Source organism: Elephantulus edwardii, unplaced genomic scaffold (assembly GCF_000299155.1).
Source record: "Elephantulus edwardii isolate Elephantulus edwardi_28Jun2011 unplaced genomic scaffold, EleEdw1.0 scaffold00157, whole genome shotgun sequence".
In the NCBI taxonomy this organism is placed as follows: domain Eukaryota; kingdom Metazoa; phylum Chordata; class Mammalia; order Macroscelidea; family Macroscelididae; genus Elephantulus; species Elephantulus edwardii.
Window position 1 is genome coordinate 3,007,136 of NW_006399907.1, and position 18,078 is coordinate 3,025,213.

The following is an 18,078-nucleotide window of genomic DNA, read 5'->3' on the forward strand; positions in this document are numbered from 1 at the left end:
CCAACCATTCTCTGCTTCATATGTAAAAGGAGAATGTGGACTTACTCTATTTGAAACGTTCTTTGATTATTAGTAAGTAATTATACAATATGCATCTGAGAGTTGGACAATGAATAAGGGTGAAAGAAGACGAGGTACCTTTGAGCTGTGGTGATGGGGAACAGTACTGAGTATCCCATTGACTTCAGAAGAACAAACAAATATCCTGAAAACAGTGCAGCTAGGGTGCTCCTTGGAGACAAAGATAGTGAATTCCGTCTCTCATATGCTGGACATGTTGCTTTTGTTAGAAGAGGCTATTTCTTGGAAAGGAACATCATGCTTGGAAAGATGGAGGGTCAACAAAAAGAAGAAGACATCCTCCCTCCCCCCAAACAAGATGGGCTGATGCAGTGTCTGCAGCAGTGGCCTCAAGTGTGTCAGAGCTGATAAAGATGGCACAGGGTAAGACAGGTTTCAGATCTGTTGTTCATAGGGTTTGCTGAGTTGTACTCGACTTGATGACACCTAACAACAACAATGAGATCGCTTGGGTCAGCAACTGTAACAATGGACTTGCACATGGCAGAAAGCAAGCTAGGGCAATGTTCTAATCTGTTGTTTAGGGGGGAGTCACTCTTAGTTGTGGTCGACTCAAGGGCACTTAATAACTATAGCAATGCTAAGCAAGGAGTATATTTGTAAACTGCAGAGCAACTTATCCAGCCTTATGTTAAGAATTCCTGATTTCAAAGACTTGACTTTTATTTCTTTCTCCCACTTTGGGTGAAACAATCTGTGTCTTTATGGAATAAAGAAGAAATTCTTTTTAAAAATGAATAAATATTTGTGTATCACTGAAGACAGTACAAATAAATACCTTTGCTAAAAAAACTTTTAGGGGTTTTTGGTAAAAGAGAAAGTTGATACAGTTTTAGTCTACAGGTATCAGATAGTGATATCAAGTTACAAGCTATTTTTCTACATATATATCATTGTCTTCCACCCTGTTGTTTTATCACTGTAGAACAGAAGAGGCAGTGGGAATTTCTAACTTTATTTTTAAGTGGAGAGATGTTTTGAGTAACAAGGGGATATATTATTTCTCTCTGTTTATCTCATCTAGTTAATGCATCGTTAGCAGTAGCTTGTACTTAGAATTTCCAATGACTGTAACAGTAGGCTGGAATGTATTAGAGATTACAAAGATGGTGTTGGCTAGGGGGAAGTGCTGATCTCTTGTGTATAGGGTTGCTGTGAGTTCTATCAACTAGAGGGCACCTAACAACAAAATAGGTGGTGTAGAGGGTTGAGCACTTGGCCATTAAGTGAAAGATGGATGGCTCATCTCCACCCAGAGGTGCCTTCAAAGAAAGATCTGACAGTCTCCTTCTAGAGTCCACACTGGAAGCCCTGGATAGCATAGTTATACAGTCACACCCCTGGGGCCACCATGAATTGCAAAAGAACTGATGACAACTGGACTACACATTTTCCTCATGTATTTCCTTGTTTTCCTTTTGCACAGGGACTAATGCAAGAGATCAGTGAATTGAGGCTAAGAGTCAGTGAGATGGACAGTGAAAGACTTCAGTATGAAAAAAAGCTTAAATCAACCAAAGTAAGTTTTCTCACCAGTAAAATAATTTAAAGAAATGTATCGATTGCTTCTCTCTGATCAATAATATACACAAAAGTTTATCATCCACTGAGTGCACAATAAAGAACATTCTGTACAGGTGAATGAGGGTCCTTGGACATAAACACTATGGCTCTGAATAAAAACCAGGGCTTATCTGAAATGAGTGAGCACAGCCTGTTGTCCCTCTGAATTATCCAACCTCCTTTATAAACTATAACTATTTTCTTGATTACTTAGCTTGTCTTTTTCTACCTGTAGTTTTCTTTCTCTCTTCTGCCTCTCTCCCAGTCTTTAATGGCCAAACTTTCTAGCATGAAAATCAAGGTGGGTCAGATGCAGTATGAAAAACAGCGGATGGAACAAAAGTGGGAGTCGCTGAAGGTGTAGTAGACATGGGTGTTGGCTTTTGGCCTGGTGCCCTCCACCTTGTGTTGTTTTGCTGTGGTGGTGTTTTCAATAGCATGAACATTCATTCTGTATGTGTGTCAATCTGTTTATTTAATCCAGTTTAAGGGACAGGGTGATCCCTATTATGTTCAGAACAGTCTGAAATAATTAATGAAAAAGAAAAATACTGGCTTGCAAATTCAATGTGGCTATCGTCTATAATCGGAAACCCACAGAAACAAAACCTTTCCCTTGTCATTGAGTCAATTCCAACTCATAGCACCTTGATTGGACAGAGTAGAGTTGTCCCATAGCTTTCTAAGGCTATGAATCTTAGCTGGAGCTTATTCATTTTTTTCCCATTGATGTGTTCAAGCTTCCTTCCAGCCTTTCATCTAGCAGCCCCCACTTAGCCTGCTGTCTCACCAGAGCTCCCTACCAGAGACCCAAGCATGGTAAAATAATCATGCAGGTTCACATGTGGAAGAATTGTTTTCTATCAATAATAGAGCTTTCCTACCTCAGGACTTTATTGAAGACAACAATATCCAGCATTTAGCTCCATCACTACTTTAGAGATGGCATAGTAAGAATAGACTGCCTATCTGCCAGTGTTTATTTCAGTGTGCCTACTAGACGTCTACTCCTGCCATAAATGTAAACTAAAATTCGAGGGCTAAGTTCCTAGCTTCACTGGAAAACTAGAGTTTCTGTTACTACTATAAATAATACATACCTGTAGAGACTTTTATAAATAAAATAATGTTGGTGAATATAACATACCAATATTTATGAACGTTGCAAAGCTCTATCCCCTCCCAACTAAATAATAGCCTGCACAGCTTAAATTTGTAAAATCTAAATGGCAATTCTTTATGAAAAATGAAGCTGAATATTAAAAATATCACTAAATAGATAACAGTGGGAGCAGAACTAAAAGAAAATGACACAGGACTTAAATATGTTTTCTAAGTTTATTTTTTTCTAGTGTTGGTGGAGATTTTGTTAGTAATAAGAGTAAATGATTTAGTGCCATAACTTGCTAACATTGCTCACAACGTACTTATGTACCCACTAATTGAGCTCTCTGCCCCTGAGCTCACTGGAGGGTCAGCTATGAGTTGATTCCAACTTGACAGCAATCAAAGAGAGTTAGTGTGTCCAAGGAACATGTACCATCTTGAAATGCTAACAGTCAGAAAAATGTTACCATATATACTCTTAATTTATGACACTCAACTTCTAATTTTATTATCTTCCTTGATTAAAATTTGGCCTTGTTTTGCATTTAATATAATACCAAATCTTAGCGCTATCCTGTTCCCAGTTAGTAAACGTTAAGCAATTTTTTTTTTCTTTTGGTGTTTTTTTCTTTTTTCCCTATTTTGGTCTCAGAGAAACATGTATTAGTGATACCGAAATGTTATTAAGTCCAACGTTTTTATTGTCTTGCTTCTGCTTATTCCACTGCCTGATTTCTGAAATGTGTGTCTAAATTCTTATAGAGTTTTGTTTCATTCATTAAAAAAAACTACTGACTTAAAATGAGCTAATATGCTCTGAAGATTCCCTCTGAGTCATAAGGTATTATTTTAAGACAGATTTCTAATTTGTAGGATGAACTGGCAACTCTGAAAGAACAACTGGCAGAGAAGGAATCTGAAGTAAAAAGGTTACAAGAAAAGTTGGTTTGCAAGATGAAAGGAGAAGGTGTTGAAATTTTTGATAGAGGTAAGAATACCTATTTAACATTTATTAGGTTGTTTTGTTAAAATCCTTGGAGATGTGTGAAAAAAATCTTATGTTGACCACTGCTCAATTTTAGCCTAAAGTAAAGGGAATGATAGGGAAGTGGAGCAGACCCAGGGCTGTGGGACTCTTCTGTGGTTATGTAATGTGATTGTGTAAAAAGAGCAAATGTAGGCACGGACATGTCTGACCTTTACCTACTTCACAAAGGGGAACTTGTCCCCATCTATAGTGTCAATAACACAAAACCAGTTCTCATGAGGTCAGACATGTCCACCATGCTTCCATACCTCTATCTTCTCACCTCTACACCAGTTTTCCTACTTTTCCGGGTCCGATGCAACAGCAAAATGTCATAACCAACATTATAACATAATGGAAAAGTAAAAAGAAATTAGCAACATTATTGTTATAATGAAGGATTTGAATTCACTTACTTCTGGCCTAGTGGTAAGAAGCTACGCTGCAATCCTGAAGACATGTCTTCAAATCCACCAGCAGCTCCACAGGAGAAAGATGAGCCATCTCCGCTCATGGAATTAACTACCACTAACAGCTCCCTGGAGGACCAGCTGTGGATCAGTTCTGACTCAACGAATAACACACAGCAACAAAATCTCTCTTGATTCTAGAATATGATAGTGGTATATACCTATAGTTATCATAATTCTTTATTCCTTGAGAGTAATACATTCTTACCCTGTAAGTTTGTATATCTTGGGCATATTGAGTGCCCGTAAGGGACATTCATTAACAGGTCATTTTTAAAAACAGAAACAAAACAGTTCATATTTTTAGGGCAGAGAAAGAGAAGAAGACCTGCAATAAGATGGGTTGACACAATGATGACAACAATGGGCTAGAGCACATCAGAGATTGTGAGGGTAACACAACATTAGACAGAAGTTCAGATCTGTTGTTTCTAAGTTACCCAGAGTTGTAGTTGGCTCTGTGGCACCTAACAACAACAAAGGTAGTAAAATAGTCTTAGGACTTATAGGCTCGAGGACAAATTGGAGTAGTGTCATCCTACATATGGTCCAAGGACAGAGTACAAATTGGAGCATGCTAAAACCAGAATTCTCTTCATCTCTTCACCATTTGCTATTGTTTCCCATGACGGGGTGAATTGAGGTGACTGTAGTTAAGGGAACACACATACATGGTGGCAATTTAGTAAAATAAGTGAGAAACGTTTATTAAGGCAATAAGACAGAAGCATAGCTGGTGAGTGGACCATGCAAAAGTGTTAAAGTGAGTAAGAATGAAAAGGGAAGAGGAGGGGAAAGGATCCTGGAAAGACAAGGGTGAACGTAAATTTGACAGGATTTCTGTCAGTAGTAAAGTAAAGAGTACAAAGAGGGCGACCCCTAGGTGGACACTGCTTTTATTGACTCCTGATCTCAGGAGACTTGGTTGTAGTCCAGCCCTACCGAGGAACTTGTGTGACTGGCTGGTGAGGGGACTACTTCCTGGTGTAATTTTTGGTTCCTGCCAAAAATACTATCACATTGATACAAGTATACTATGGTTGTTGTTTATTGTCTTCAAGTCCCATTCCAAAAAAGAGATGGCACGACAGAGTGTGGAAATTATCAAACAATTTCACTAATAACACACACAAGTAAAATCCTTCTGAAGTTTATCCAGAAATGACTGGAACAGTACATTGGCAGAGAACTCCCAGAAATACAAGCTGGGTTTAGAAGAGGTTGTGGCACTAGAGATGTTACCACCAATGTTAGATGGGTCTTGACAGAAAGCAAAGAGTACCAGAGGAATGTCTTATCTGTGTTTCATTGACTATGCAAAGGCACTTGACTGTGTGGATCACAACAAATTGTGGTTAACCTTGAGAAGAAAGGAAATCCCAGAAAACTTGATTGTGCTTTGCAAAACCTATACTTGGACCAGGAAGCAGTCCTCAGAACAGAGTAAGGAAACACTGCATGGTTCAAAATCAGGAAAGGAGTGTGTCAGGGATGCATCCTGTCTCCATACATTTTCAACCTATATGCAGAATAAATCATCCAGGAAGCTGGGCTTTATGAAGAGGAATGTGGCATCAGGATTGGAGGAAGACCCATTAACAACCTACATTATGCAGATGACACACCTTGCTTGCTGCAACTGAGAAGGACCTGCAGCACTTGCTGCAGAAGGTCAAGGACTGTAGTCTTCAATATGGATTGAAGCTCAACATCAAGAAGACAAAAATTCTCACAATTGGTCCAATTTGAAGCACCATGGCAGATGGAGAGGAGATTGAGGTTGTTAACAATTACAGTTTGCTCGGCTCCACAATCAACACTCTTGGCACCAGCAGTCAGGAAATCAAAAGACGAATTGCATTGGGAAAATCTGCTGTCAGGTACCTCTCCAGAGTACTGAAAAGCAACAGTGTCAGTTTAGAGACTAAGGTGTGCCTGATCCAGCCACAGTCTTCATAATTACTTGCTATACCTCAGAGAGCTGGACAGTAATTAAGGGGGACAGAAGAATCTATGGTGCTAGAGAAGAGTTCTTAAATCATGGACCACAAAGAAAGCAAATAAATCTGTCTTGGAGGGGATGAAACCAAGTTTCTCCTTGTAGGCTAGGATTTTGATTCTCTTTCTCACATACATTGAGCACATGGCCAGGAGGAACCGGTCCTTGGAGAAGGACATCATGCTTGGAAGTGTGGAGGGAGAGCACAAGAGAAGAAGACCCTGGACGAGATGGATTGACACAGTAACTGGGGCAAATGGGGGTGTGGATTGATACAGTAACTGGAGCAGTGGGGGTTAGTGTGTGTGTGTTGGAATCAGTGAGACTGGCTCAAGAGAAGGCAGGCTTCAGAGCTGTTGTACATAGGGTCACAGGTGAACTGATAGCACATAACAACAATAACCACATTTCCTGAGAGACTCCAGCCCTCTTCAGTGAAAGTGAGAAAGACCAAGAAGCAATTCTAACCCCATTTGTGAACTATTTGTTGCTATGCAATAGAGTCTGGAGCAAGAGTTTAGAAACTTGATGACAAGCTGGTATCACCATAGCATCTAAGTATGTGATCAGTACACTCATCCATGGATCAGACAGACTAACTCACTATGTGGAACTTGACTGGTGAGTCGAATGTCATGTAAGCTGTGCACTGGTCACTACCAGAGGGACCATGTGTCAGAGTGTGACATTGAATTATAACTCAAATCCGTGTAACTGGAGAAAGTATAAAACCGCTCTTCTATTTACAAGGTCTTATTTTAATATGGGGGTGCCAGTTTTCAGAAGGATGAGGTCGCAGTGGTGGTTCTAGAGTTCAGGCCTTCTGATGAGTTCTTTATTTCCTTTCTATCCTCACATATGGCATTATTTGTTCTAGTACCAATCCTAAAACTTCAAAATGGTGCTTATAGTTCAGTCCTTTTGAGAAGAGAGTCTCTTTCTTATAGGTAAATGGAAATTAACAAGTGTTGTTAAAATATCATTTCTTACTGTAATGTTTGCTGACTTCCAATTTGATGGGTTTTCCTGCACAGATGAAAATTTTAAAAAGAAGCTCAAAGAAAAAAGTAAGGTTTTTGGTGTCTTTCCATTAGCTTTTACATTCATTGAATGTACTACTTGGACTGCTCTTTGCATGTGTTTTAAAGCACTTCTCTCACCAGAGATACAACGTTGCTTCATCAATAAGCTCTCCATTTCTTAGTGCATATAAAGCAGAGGGTAGTGAAAGACAATAAAAACAGAATGAAACACTGTGTTACAGATTTTGTTAGACTCAGACCTTTGCTGCACAGGATACCATACCCCAGGGCACTGGTGGAGGTGAAAAAAACAATTTCTCTGTTGTCCAGAAGCTCCAGGGTGAGAGGAGATATACAACCTTTATGTTCTGATGGCTTAGTGGTAAGGAATTGTGCTGCCAATGCAAAGGTCCATGGTTCAAATTCATCACCCTCTGTGAGGGAGAAAGATGGGTAATCTCTTCCTTTGCCATTTACTGCATCTGAAAACCCACTGGAGGGTCAGCTATGGGTTGGTTCTGACTTGATGGCGAGCAACAATTCTTAAGAAAACTTATTATTGGGGTTCACCAATGTAAAAAAGACCAATTTGAACTTTGTTTGTGCTTTTCAGTGTTCTAAACCCCATTATTTGTTAAGCTCTGCAGTAGGTGCAAACAAGAGCCCTGGTGGTGGTGCTGTGGTAAAGCACTTGACAGATTATTTAAGTGATATCCTTTTAAACCCACATGCCCCTCCCAGAGAGAATGCTAGGGCTGGCTGCTTTTGTCAAGATTCACAACCTTGGACACCCTGTGGGCAGTTCCCTTCTTCTGTACAATTACTGTAACTAGAAGTGACTTGATGGCAGACAATGGGTAATTGCTTCCCTGAATATACCCTGTATACTTTCAGTGTTATTAGGAAAGAGAACTTTTTCCAGGCCAGTGATTGGAGGCTGGGTTATTTAATGCATCATTGAAATAAATCCTTGGTGAGATCCTGTTCACAGACAAATGAAACCTTCAGTCAAAGGAATTTCACTTTTGGTTGTGGAGGTTTTGTTAGTATTTTGTGTTTTTTGGAGTTGTTGGTTTGTTTTTAAAAAAGCAGCCCTGGTGAGCCTAGTGACAAGAAGCTGCACTACAATCCCAGAGGTGTGTGGTTCAAATCCACCAGATGTGCTGGAGGAGGAAGGACACTCTCCTTCTGTACCAGTCAGATCTGATTTGACAGTACACACACACAAAAATAATAAAAACAATTTAAAAAAAACAGCCCTAAAAATCACATCTTTATTGAAAATGTTATGTTAATGCTGAATGATTTACCACATTATCTTAAATAGCTTCCCTTCTTAAAATCCAGTAACTTTAGGTGATTTTTTTTTCCCCGTTTCCATTTTTAATATATGGTCTTCTTTTGGGGTGATGGCTCAAACGTGTTGAAGAACATGAGAATGGCACAGGATAAGGCAAGGATCTATTATTATTCTGAGTTGTTGTGAGAAGTAGACAACTTGATGGCACTTAACAACTTTTATCTTTAAAATACTTGTTTTTCAATATTAAAACCAGTAACTTGCCTTAATGTTTGAATTTCAAATTGTAAAATTACATTCAACGTCCTTTGGCTTTTAGGTCTTAAAATAGGTTTTAAAAATAGTATTAGAAATGAGGTTTATTAATGAAGCAAACCACTTATAACCATCCTTGTGTATGGAGCCTCCCACCAGCTTCTTAGCATGACCTCTCCTGTAAATGCCACGCCCCATCAGGCTTCACCATCTGAACATCCATCTTGGTTGCAACTACATACCTTTTCCTCCGCTTTTATCATTTGTTCACTGCCCATTGCTTTCAGCCACTGCTTTTTTTTTTTTAAACTGTCGTGGTTTTATGTGATAGCACTCAAATCTCACCTTCAGTGTTCTCATGAGGGTGTCATAGTGCTCCAGTTGTAAGATAGTCAGTTCTCACATACTCTTTACTATTTTCACTCTGAAGTGATGACCATTTAGGTGAGGTAGAGGTGCTCATTTTTCAGATTATACCTAGAAAAGAGTATGTATGCTCACTGTACCTCTCTTTTTTGGAAAAAAAAAAAAAAGGACTCAAAAAACCAAGCTATTAACATCTTTGCCTTAAAAACATGTCAATTTGACGAGTAACTTCTTATCGTTATCACACATGTTAACTTGACTTTTGGTTTGATGATTCGTTTCAGATATTGAAGTACAAAAAATGAAAAAAGCTGTGGAGTCGTTGATGGCAGCCAATGAAGAAAAGGTATCCAAAAGAAGTTTATTTGGTTCTTTTGTAACACCATTTTGATCATCTTTTCTTATTAAGCTAGCCTTGTGTGAAAGAACATACTCAGAACACTGCTGTTGTTCTCTCTGTCTGTCCAAATGTGTGCCTGTGGTGGTGGCATGTGGGACTGCAGTTCTGTACACAGGAAGGACAGCACCTGAGAAACTGCCCAACGGCCCCCATGGAGGCAGAAAACGTTCAGGCTCTCAAATTGTTTCTGCAAATCGGATGGCTAGTGACAGGAAGGATAGCTTTATGCTTGCGCCTCTGAGATCCCTGGAAATCTGGGGCTAACATAATGTACTTTACAAAGAGATAGCCCATGGCAACTTTAACTTAATGATCATGTCAATTTTCTTCTCCATAAGTGTATGATTTCCTTCATGAACTCTTAAATCTTGGGCTGTCTGCTCCCCTTGGAGCTGTGATCCTAGGAGCAGAGACAGCGTAACGTGAAGAGTGGGACGAAGGCTTTGGTCTCACTGCCCAGACCAGTCTTTGGGGTTCTTCTGGTTGTCTCTGACTCCGCATGTGTGGTGCTTTCATCTGCTCTGGCAGTGTATTTCTGCATGAGCCTAGACCATTGATGGCCACAGAACTGTTCTCTCCTTGCACCCCTTTAAGAACAGAATCAGAGGGTATTTTCCCCAAAAAAGTGAAATTGCAAGGGAGTAAAAAATAACAAGATGTTTAGCTTGATTTAGTTTTCTAATTACATGGCTTTTTCTCCCCCTCTACTTCTTGCTTTGTCTACCCTTCTTATATCTTTATTTTCATTTGTTTCTGCCTTTCATTTTCTTTTTCTGTGCTGATGCTCATTGTCTCCACATCTCTGACTCACACTTTATGTGTGAGATTTTCTCCCTCATACTTTGGACATGTTGTAAGGAGGGACCGGTCCTTGGAGAGGGACATCTTGCTTGGGAGAGTGGAGGGACAGCGCAGGAGGGAAAGGCCCTCTATGAGGTGGATTGATTCGGTGACTGGGATAATCGGGATGGGAGTGTCAGAGATGGTGCGATTGGCACAGGACAGAACAGAGTTTAGGACTGTTGTACATAGGGTCACTATGAGTTGCAGGCGACTCGACGGCACATAAAAACAACAGCAACAACTCATTCCTGTGTTTGGATTAAAAGAAAACAAATTACCAAGCTGTCACTATAGTTTCTTAAAGAGACACTAGAATTAATTTTGCTCTGATTTATCCCTTCAAGTAGTTCCAAGAGTGGCATGACTTCCATGGGGCCTCTAGAAGATTTCAAAAGGGAATATTTAAACAAATTCTGGTTGTGGTTGTTGTTGCTATGTGCCGTCGAGTCGTTTCCGACTCATAGAGACCCTATGCACAACAGCCCTAAACCCTGCTCTATCCTGCGCCAACTGCACCGCCTCTGACACACCCATTCCGATTACCCCAGTCACCGAATCAATACATCTCATAGAGGGTCTTCCCCTCCTACGCTGCCCTCCACCCTCCCAAGCATGATATCCCTCTCCAAGGACCCGTCCCTCCTGGCAACAGGTCCAAAGTATGTCAGACGAAGCCCCAGAATCCTTGCCTCCAAGGAGTAGTTTGGTTTAATCCTCTCCAAGACGAATCTGTTTGTTTTCCTGGCAGTCCATGGTACATTCAGTACCCTTCTCCAGCATCACAGCTCAAAAGCATCCACTCTCCTTCTGTCCTCCCTAGTCATTGTCCAACTCTCTGATGCATAACAAGCGATTGCAAAGACCATGGCCTGTATCAGGCACACCTTAGTCTCCAGAGAGACACTGTTGCTCCTGAGTACTTTAGAGAGGTCCCTAACAGCAGACTTTCCCATCGCGATACGCTTTTTGATTTCCTGACTGCTGGTGCCAAGAGTGTTGACGGTGGAGCCGAGCAAACTGAAGCTGTGAACAATCTCAATCTCTTCATCATCCATCCTGACGCTGCCAATTGGTCCAGTGGTGAGAATCTTTGTCTTCTTGACATTGAGCCTCAGTCCATACTGAAGGCTGCAGTCCTTGACCCTTCGCAGCAAGTGCATAAGGTCCTCCTCAGTTTCAGCAAGCAGGGTTGTGTCATCTGCATAACACAGATTGTTAATAGATCTTCCACCAATCCTGATGCCACAATTCTCCTCATAGAGCCCAGCCTCTCAGATAATCCGCTCTGCGTACATGTTGAAAAGGTATGGAGACAGGATGCATTCCTGGCGTACACCCTTCCCAATTTTGAACCGTGCAGTGTTACCCTGCTCTGTTCTGACTACTGCCTCTTGGTCCAAGTATAGGTTTCGCATTAGCACAATTAAATGTTCTGGGATTCCCATTCTTCTCAGAGTCAGCCACAGTTTGTTATTATCCACACAGTCAAATGCCTTTGCATAATCAATGAAACACAGATAGACATTCTTCTGGTATTCTCTGCTTTCAGCCAAGATCCATCTAACATCAGCAACAATATCCCTAGTACCACTACTCCTTCTAAACCCAGCCTGGACTTCCGGCAGTTCTCTGCTGATGTGCTGTTCTAATCGTTTTTGGATAATCTTCAGTAGAATCTTGCTTGCATGTGAAATCAATGACACTGTTCTGTAGTTTCCACACTCAGTTGGGTCACCTTTCTTTGGAACAAATTCTGGAGAAGCGTTAAAATGAAAGTTTTTGTGCAAAGAGTCCATGAGCCAAAACCTGTCTCAAAACCAAGGTTTGGAATAGCCCAGTAGATGCTGGGATGGTGCTAGAGCAGGAGATAGACTGGTGAGAGTGTGTGAGGCCAACGGCAGAGCTACAGTCAGACAGGTGATTTGGGGTCTTAGCGTGTAGTCCATAGGCAGTGATGTCATTAAATTGACATTTTAGAAAGTTAACTCTCTTAGGATAATGGAGACTAGAATTAAGAAGAGAAAGTGAAGATGGGTAAAAACCATTAAAAGGCTGTAAACATAATCTAAATTTCTGTAGATGGCTCAAGCTAACTTTGTGGCAATGCAGAAGAAAGTCCTGGTGATTGGTGTCTATAAAGATTGCAGTTATGAAAACTGTATAGAGTACTTCTATTCTGTAACCCGTGGGGTCACAAGAGTTGGAATTCATTTGATGGCAATGAGCAGTCTTTTTGTTGTTTAGTATAGTCTGGGTGAACATTAACAAGGTTTGATATAAAGTAATGACAGTGAAATAGCAAGGAAGTAAGAGATTTTAGGGACAGTTCTGAGTCAAAGGATTTAAAGGTGTTTGTATTTGAGAAATGAGCTCTGTGGTACAGTGGTTCACATGGTTGACCTGGATAACTGGAAGGGCAGTTGAATGTGGCAGTCTGGAAGCCCTGTGGACAGTTCTGCTGTGTCGTCTAGGCTGGCTGAGTTGGCATTGACTCTGTGGCAGTGAGTTAGATTGGGTGTTGGAGGAACGAGAATAGTGATAGAGTCCTTGAAAAGTAAAGGAGATTGGATGGGAGGCTCAATTATTAGAGAAATGATGAACTTAATTATCAGTAATGAACTTTGTTCACCAATTCTGTACTTGTGAATTTGCCAACTTTGAAGTTTTTTTCTAGCCCCCAAATCAGCACTTACAGTGCTCTCATGGTCATTCATGATTATGTTCAGTGATGACTAATGTCAGTCATCCAAACAAGTTCATTCTCAGCTCAGTTCATACAAGGCAACAGTTTCCAAACTGTCACTCGTGGTACAGGGACCAATGATGGGACAGTAGGCATGCCCATGAGATAACAGGAAAGCAGACTGCTGTGTACATTGTCTTCTTTTTCCATTTCTCATATTGCAAATCAGTATGACTTACTGTTTTCTGTGTATTATTCAGTTGATTATGACTCGTGGCAACGCTACAGGACAGAGGAGAGAGTTACTCTTTAAGGCTTTCTAGGCTACAGTCTTGACAGAAAGGGCTGCTATATCTTTTCACCCCAGGATCCACCCATCTTTCAGTTAGCTGCCTAGTACTTAACCATTGAACTCCTGGAGCTCCTATGTATTTTTTTATTTTATTTTATTAATTTAGTGAACATTTACAGAGGTTTTGGATTTCCATTCATTCATTGTTGCACTTTTCTCCCTGCCCCCCCCGCCAGTTCGCTCTTCACTTTGAAAAGTAAAAGAGAAATTCCTTCATTGGTATCCCCCGCAACCCTCCCCCCCAGCACCCCGAGTACACTCCACTGTGCAACCTTCATTCTGGACTCTTGTGATAACCATAATACCCTATCATATATTGCTTTTAAACTGTTCTCGCCCTCATCTGTTTCAGTGCAGTATACATAATTTATCCAGTTTTTCTCAGCCTTACCCGAACTCTGATATCAGTCCTGTTCTACAACAGTGGCACCATGCAGTATTTATCCTTTTGTGACTGAGATATTTCACTCAGCGTTAGGTCCTCCAGGGTCACCCATTTTGAATAATATTTCATGAGTTCCTTGTTTTTCAATGCAGTGTAGTATTCCATTATGTGAATATACCACAGCTTCTCTATCCATCCGTTTGTTGATGGGCTATGTATTTTTAGTATATTTAGCGCCACATGATTTAAAAATCATAATTTCACTGTTTAAAATAGTCCTTGAGTGTAAAAAGAGTGAGGGCAGCATAAGCATGACCATATCAGACCTTGCCAATTTCACAAGGAGTAACGGCCACGTCAACAACATCCACAGCGCAAAACTAAATCGCATGAAGTCTGATATGTCTCCCGACACTCCCATGCCAATTTCTCCTAGTTTCTAATACCAAACTGACCGCCCCGCTGGGTCAGAAATCCATTGCAATCACTACACAGACCTCACAGACTGATAATTAAGATTATGGAGTTTATTAGAGAAGTTAACATGTTACAACTCAGGATGACAGCAGGAATACAATTTCTCAGTAAATATTCTAAAACTTTAGAAGTGTGCCTGCAGGCCCTTTGGCCTTCAGCCTTGCACTTTAAGCTCCTGTTACAAAGCTCTCTTTATCCTGTCAATTAAGGTATCTCCCCACCCAGTCTTCCAACAAGCTTGGGTGAAGGCCCTTGGTTTTGATTCCATCGGGTAGCGGGTCTATGTCAGCTCTGTCTCATGTCAGGTCTCTGGTTCTGTGCTATGGCTGCTGCTGCTGCTGCTGTCCTCTAGGTCTGGCTGGTACAAGAATCTCTGGCCCCAAAGGGCACACACTGCGTTCTCTGCTGCAGCTTCTTTGGTAGCTGTTGATGATGGAGGCAGGCCATAGGCTTGCAGGGTGCATTCTCTGCTGGTCCTTCTTTGGCAGATATTGATGAGATCAACAAACCACATGCTTGCAGAGAAGGTAGAGTTGAGGCAGTTGGATCAGTTTAGAAGGGTTTTCCAGGCAAGCAGAAAGTTGGTGAAGTCTCAGATGGAGTCATCTTTATAGGAGCACAGGGGTATAGACCATGCCCTCAGGAGAACTAATGGTGTTGACTTGAGTTTTGCCTGCTGGTAAGGGGGAATCTCAAGATGTATCCACCTGGCCACGTGACAAGGCCAAAGGCAGCGGTCTAGGAAAGCCATTTGGAGCAGGAGACCCACTGCACCACACTGTGTATAGTACTGAAGCATTCACTGTGTTTCTAAATATAGTAAAGCTACAGAGTGCCTCACGGAGAAAATACTTGTTTTAGATAAGCTTCTTTCAAGAATGAGTAATAATGCTGTTGGCCATGAGCTCAATATTAATGAACCAACAGTGTATATTTCATAAGGCATTTCGAGACAGAAAGGGAGTTCTGGTGGTTTAGTGGTAAGGAGTTATATTCCCAACCCAAAGACCTACAGTTCAAATCCACTAACTGGTTCATGGGAGAAAGATGGGCAGTCTTCTCCTATGTGATTTCCTGCCTCTGAAAACCCACTGGAGGTCAGCTATGAGTTGGTTCCAACTCAACAACTGAACAGAAACACTAGAGAATATGACTTTCTATTCAGTGAGTGAAAACATGGTAACCAGAGGCTTGTAAGAACTCTTTAAGGGGAATAGTTTTGTATTCATCAAGTCACTGTTTGCTATGGCTTTATGAGACATAACTACCACAAGAATTGACTGTATTCAATTTTTTAAAATTAATTTTAATAGACATTTACGGAGGTTTTGGATTTCCATTCATTGCCGCACTTTTCTCCTGACTGTATTCAATTTTATATGCTCTTAGGACATTTTAGAAAAAGATTTCTCCTCAGACATTGGAAATTGAGTCTAAATTAGAGGATTAATAGAAAGGTATAGATTGATATAATACTAAGAGTTGGTGAATCAGTTAGCTTTTGTTGCAGAACCAACCCTATTTATGATGGGCATTCTCCTCCTACGCAATTTATTGCCTCTGAAAACCTGCCGTAGGTTCAGATATGATTTGGTTCTGACTCCACAGCACACAACAACATACTTCTGTGGTTTGGTTGGGTTGTTCCAGTCTGAGCTGGTTTGTCTGATCTCTTCTGTCAGTTGGGACGTCAGCTGAGGCTTCATGGTCTTGGATTGTGTGAGTCACATGTCTAGTGATTGGGTTGGGCTTGGTGAGAGGACTCTTCTCTGCCCACCTGATCTCCTATCTTCCAGGAGGATAACTTACGCTACTTCACACGATGGCCTCAGGTTTCCCTAGAGCAGTTAGACAGCCTTCGTGTGTAAATACTTCTCAGGTCTTTACTTGAATTATCTGTTTGATATATCATTGACTGGAGTCAGTCATATAACAAGCTCAGACAGTGTGGAAAGATCTGGGAAGACCATTTTTATAATCTACCATGAATGAGGGAGCTGGAAAAGGGAAGGGCATCATGGATTTTTTTGAAGGTCTAATGCATGTTTCTAGGAGAGGCTGCTCCTTGGAGAAGGGCACCATGCTTGCAAAGGTGGTGGAATGGCAAGGTGCATTGACATAAGTGATTGCAGCAGTAAGGATGGCACAGGATAGGACAGGGTTCAGATCTGTTTATCATAGGGTCTCTATGAGTTATACTGGACAGCACCTAATACCAACAACACTTAATGGCCCAGACTGGGAAGATGTGAATATTTTAGAAGTAGAATATCTAAGTTCTCTAGAAATTAAAAATCAAGATAAGATAGTAAAAATAGAAGTGAAAGGAGTTTATCAGGGTGATTCCAGTGACATTATAGACATCAAATTAGGAAAATAATGAAAAATGTTTATTAGGAAAGAGGGCATCACTAATAACGAACCAAGGCAACTTTACTGGAATATTTTGAGAAAGAAAAAGATAGCAGGTATATTGTATGTTGTTTAAAACATCTTCTATGTAAAATTAGAACTCAAACTCATTTACTCTGAAGTCAGCTGACTCATACATAGCTAACCCTCCAGTGGGCTAACTGTATAGGTTTACCCGCGGCTTCTGAAATCAAGGCTGCAAATCTTACAGGAGGAGATTGCCTATCTTTCTGCCATGGAGCTGCTGGTGGATTTGAACCATCAGAGACACACCACCTTTGGGTTAGTAGCACAGTTCCTTACAGAATATGCCACCCAAGCTCCCTGGATGAAGTTCAGAGGAGAGTGATTAAAGTTGGGTTGTTTTTTTATTTTTTTTGGTTGTTTTTTATCTTATTACTTTGTTTTGTTTTTGTCTTTTAAAGATGGCAGCTGAAGGATAGGAGCTCTAATTTTAGAGGTACTTTTTCCATGTCTCTAATGTATGTAGGAAAAAATAGATAGTACCATTTTTACTAAAGTTTAGAATGTACACTGAAGATGTAAATAACTTGTGTCTGCTTATTTTTTGTGTTACCATTACTTTTCCCATTTTACAGTCATCATATTAAAGATGACCATTTGTTTTATCCTTAGGATCAGAAAATAGAAGATCTCCGACAGTGCCTGAACAGGTACAAGAAATTGCAAGACCAAGTCATGCTGACTCAAGGTAAAAATGGGAGAATGGAGCTGACTTCACAATGCAGCCCTAGGGGGAGGTTTCCGTCTCTCTCTGCTTGGCAGAAATGTCATTATCTTTCCTCACCACTGGTAGACCCATGTTCCTGTCTCTTTAGTAATCATTGTCTGTGTTGACGTCTCTCTTCTCCATCTTTGCTTGTGTTACCTTGCTTGTCTTATTTCTTTTCTATCTCAAGAGAGATTGTCTTAAGACACACTCTGCACTCACTATCCTGCCTCACTAATATATCAAAGAAATCCCATTTCCAACTAAGATTATGTTGTTGTTCTGTGCTGTTGAGTCAGAACTGACCGATAGCTGACCCTCCAGAGGGTTTACAGATGCAGTTAATCACTTGGGAGAAGATTGCCTGTCTTTCTCCTAAGGAGCAGCTCAGTGGATTCAAACTGTGTGCCTTTGGGATTGCAGCGCAGCTTCTTACCACTAGAGCGCCAAGCCCATGTTGTTGTTGTTGTTATGTGCTGTCGAGTCGCCTGTGACTCATAGCGAACCTATGTACAACAGCCCTAAACTCTGCTCTGTCGTGTGCCAATCGCACTGTCTCTGACACTCCCATCCCAATTATCCCAGTCACTGAATCAATCCACCTCA

At 40.8% G+C, this 18,078-nt stretch overlaps 1 protein-coding gene across 3 annotated transcripts in view; it reads left to right on the forward strand.

Annotated features, from left to right (window-relative positions):
- Positions 1 to 18,078, forward strand: part of PPFIBP1 (PTPRF interacting protein, binding protein 1 (liprin beta 1)) — an 86,066-nt gene that overhangs the window by 26,137 nt on the left and 41,851 nt on the right. The window contains exons 6-10 of one of the 3 annotated variants that reach the window (XM_006895064.1): positions 1,508 to 1,600; positions 3,625 to 3,739; positions 7,282 to 7,314; positions 9,475 to 9,536; positions 17,379 to 17,461. In XM_006895064.1, the coding sequence (XP_006895126.1) occupies positions 1,508 to 1,600; positions 3,625 to 3,739; positions 7,282 to 7,314; positions 9,475 to 9,536; positions 17,379 to 17,461 (386 nt within the window). Of the gene's footprint in view, positions 1 to 1,507; positions 1,601 to 1,909; positions 2,003 to 3,624; positions 3,740 to 7,281; positions 7,315 to 9,474; positions 9,537 to 17,378; positions 17,462 to 18,078 lie in introns of all 3 variants that reach the window. The other 2 variants (XM_006895063.1, XM_006895065.1) reach the window with 2 other exon arrangements.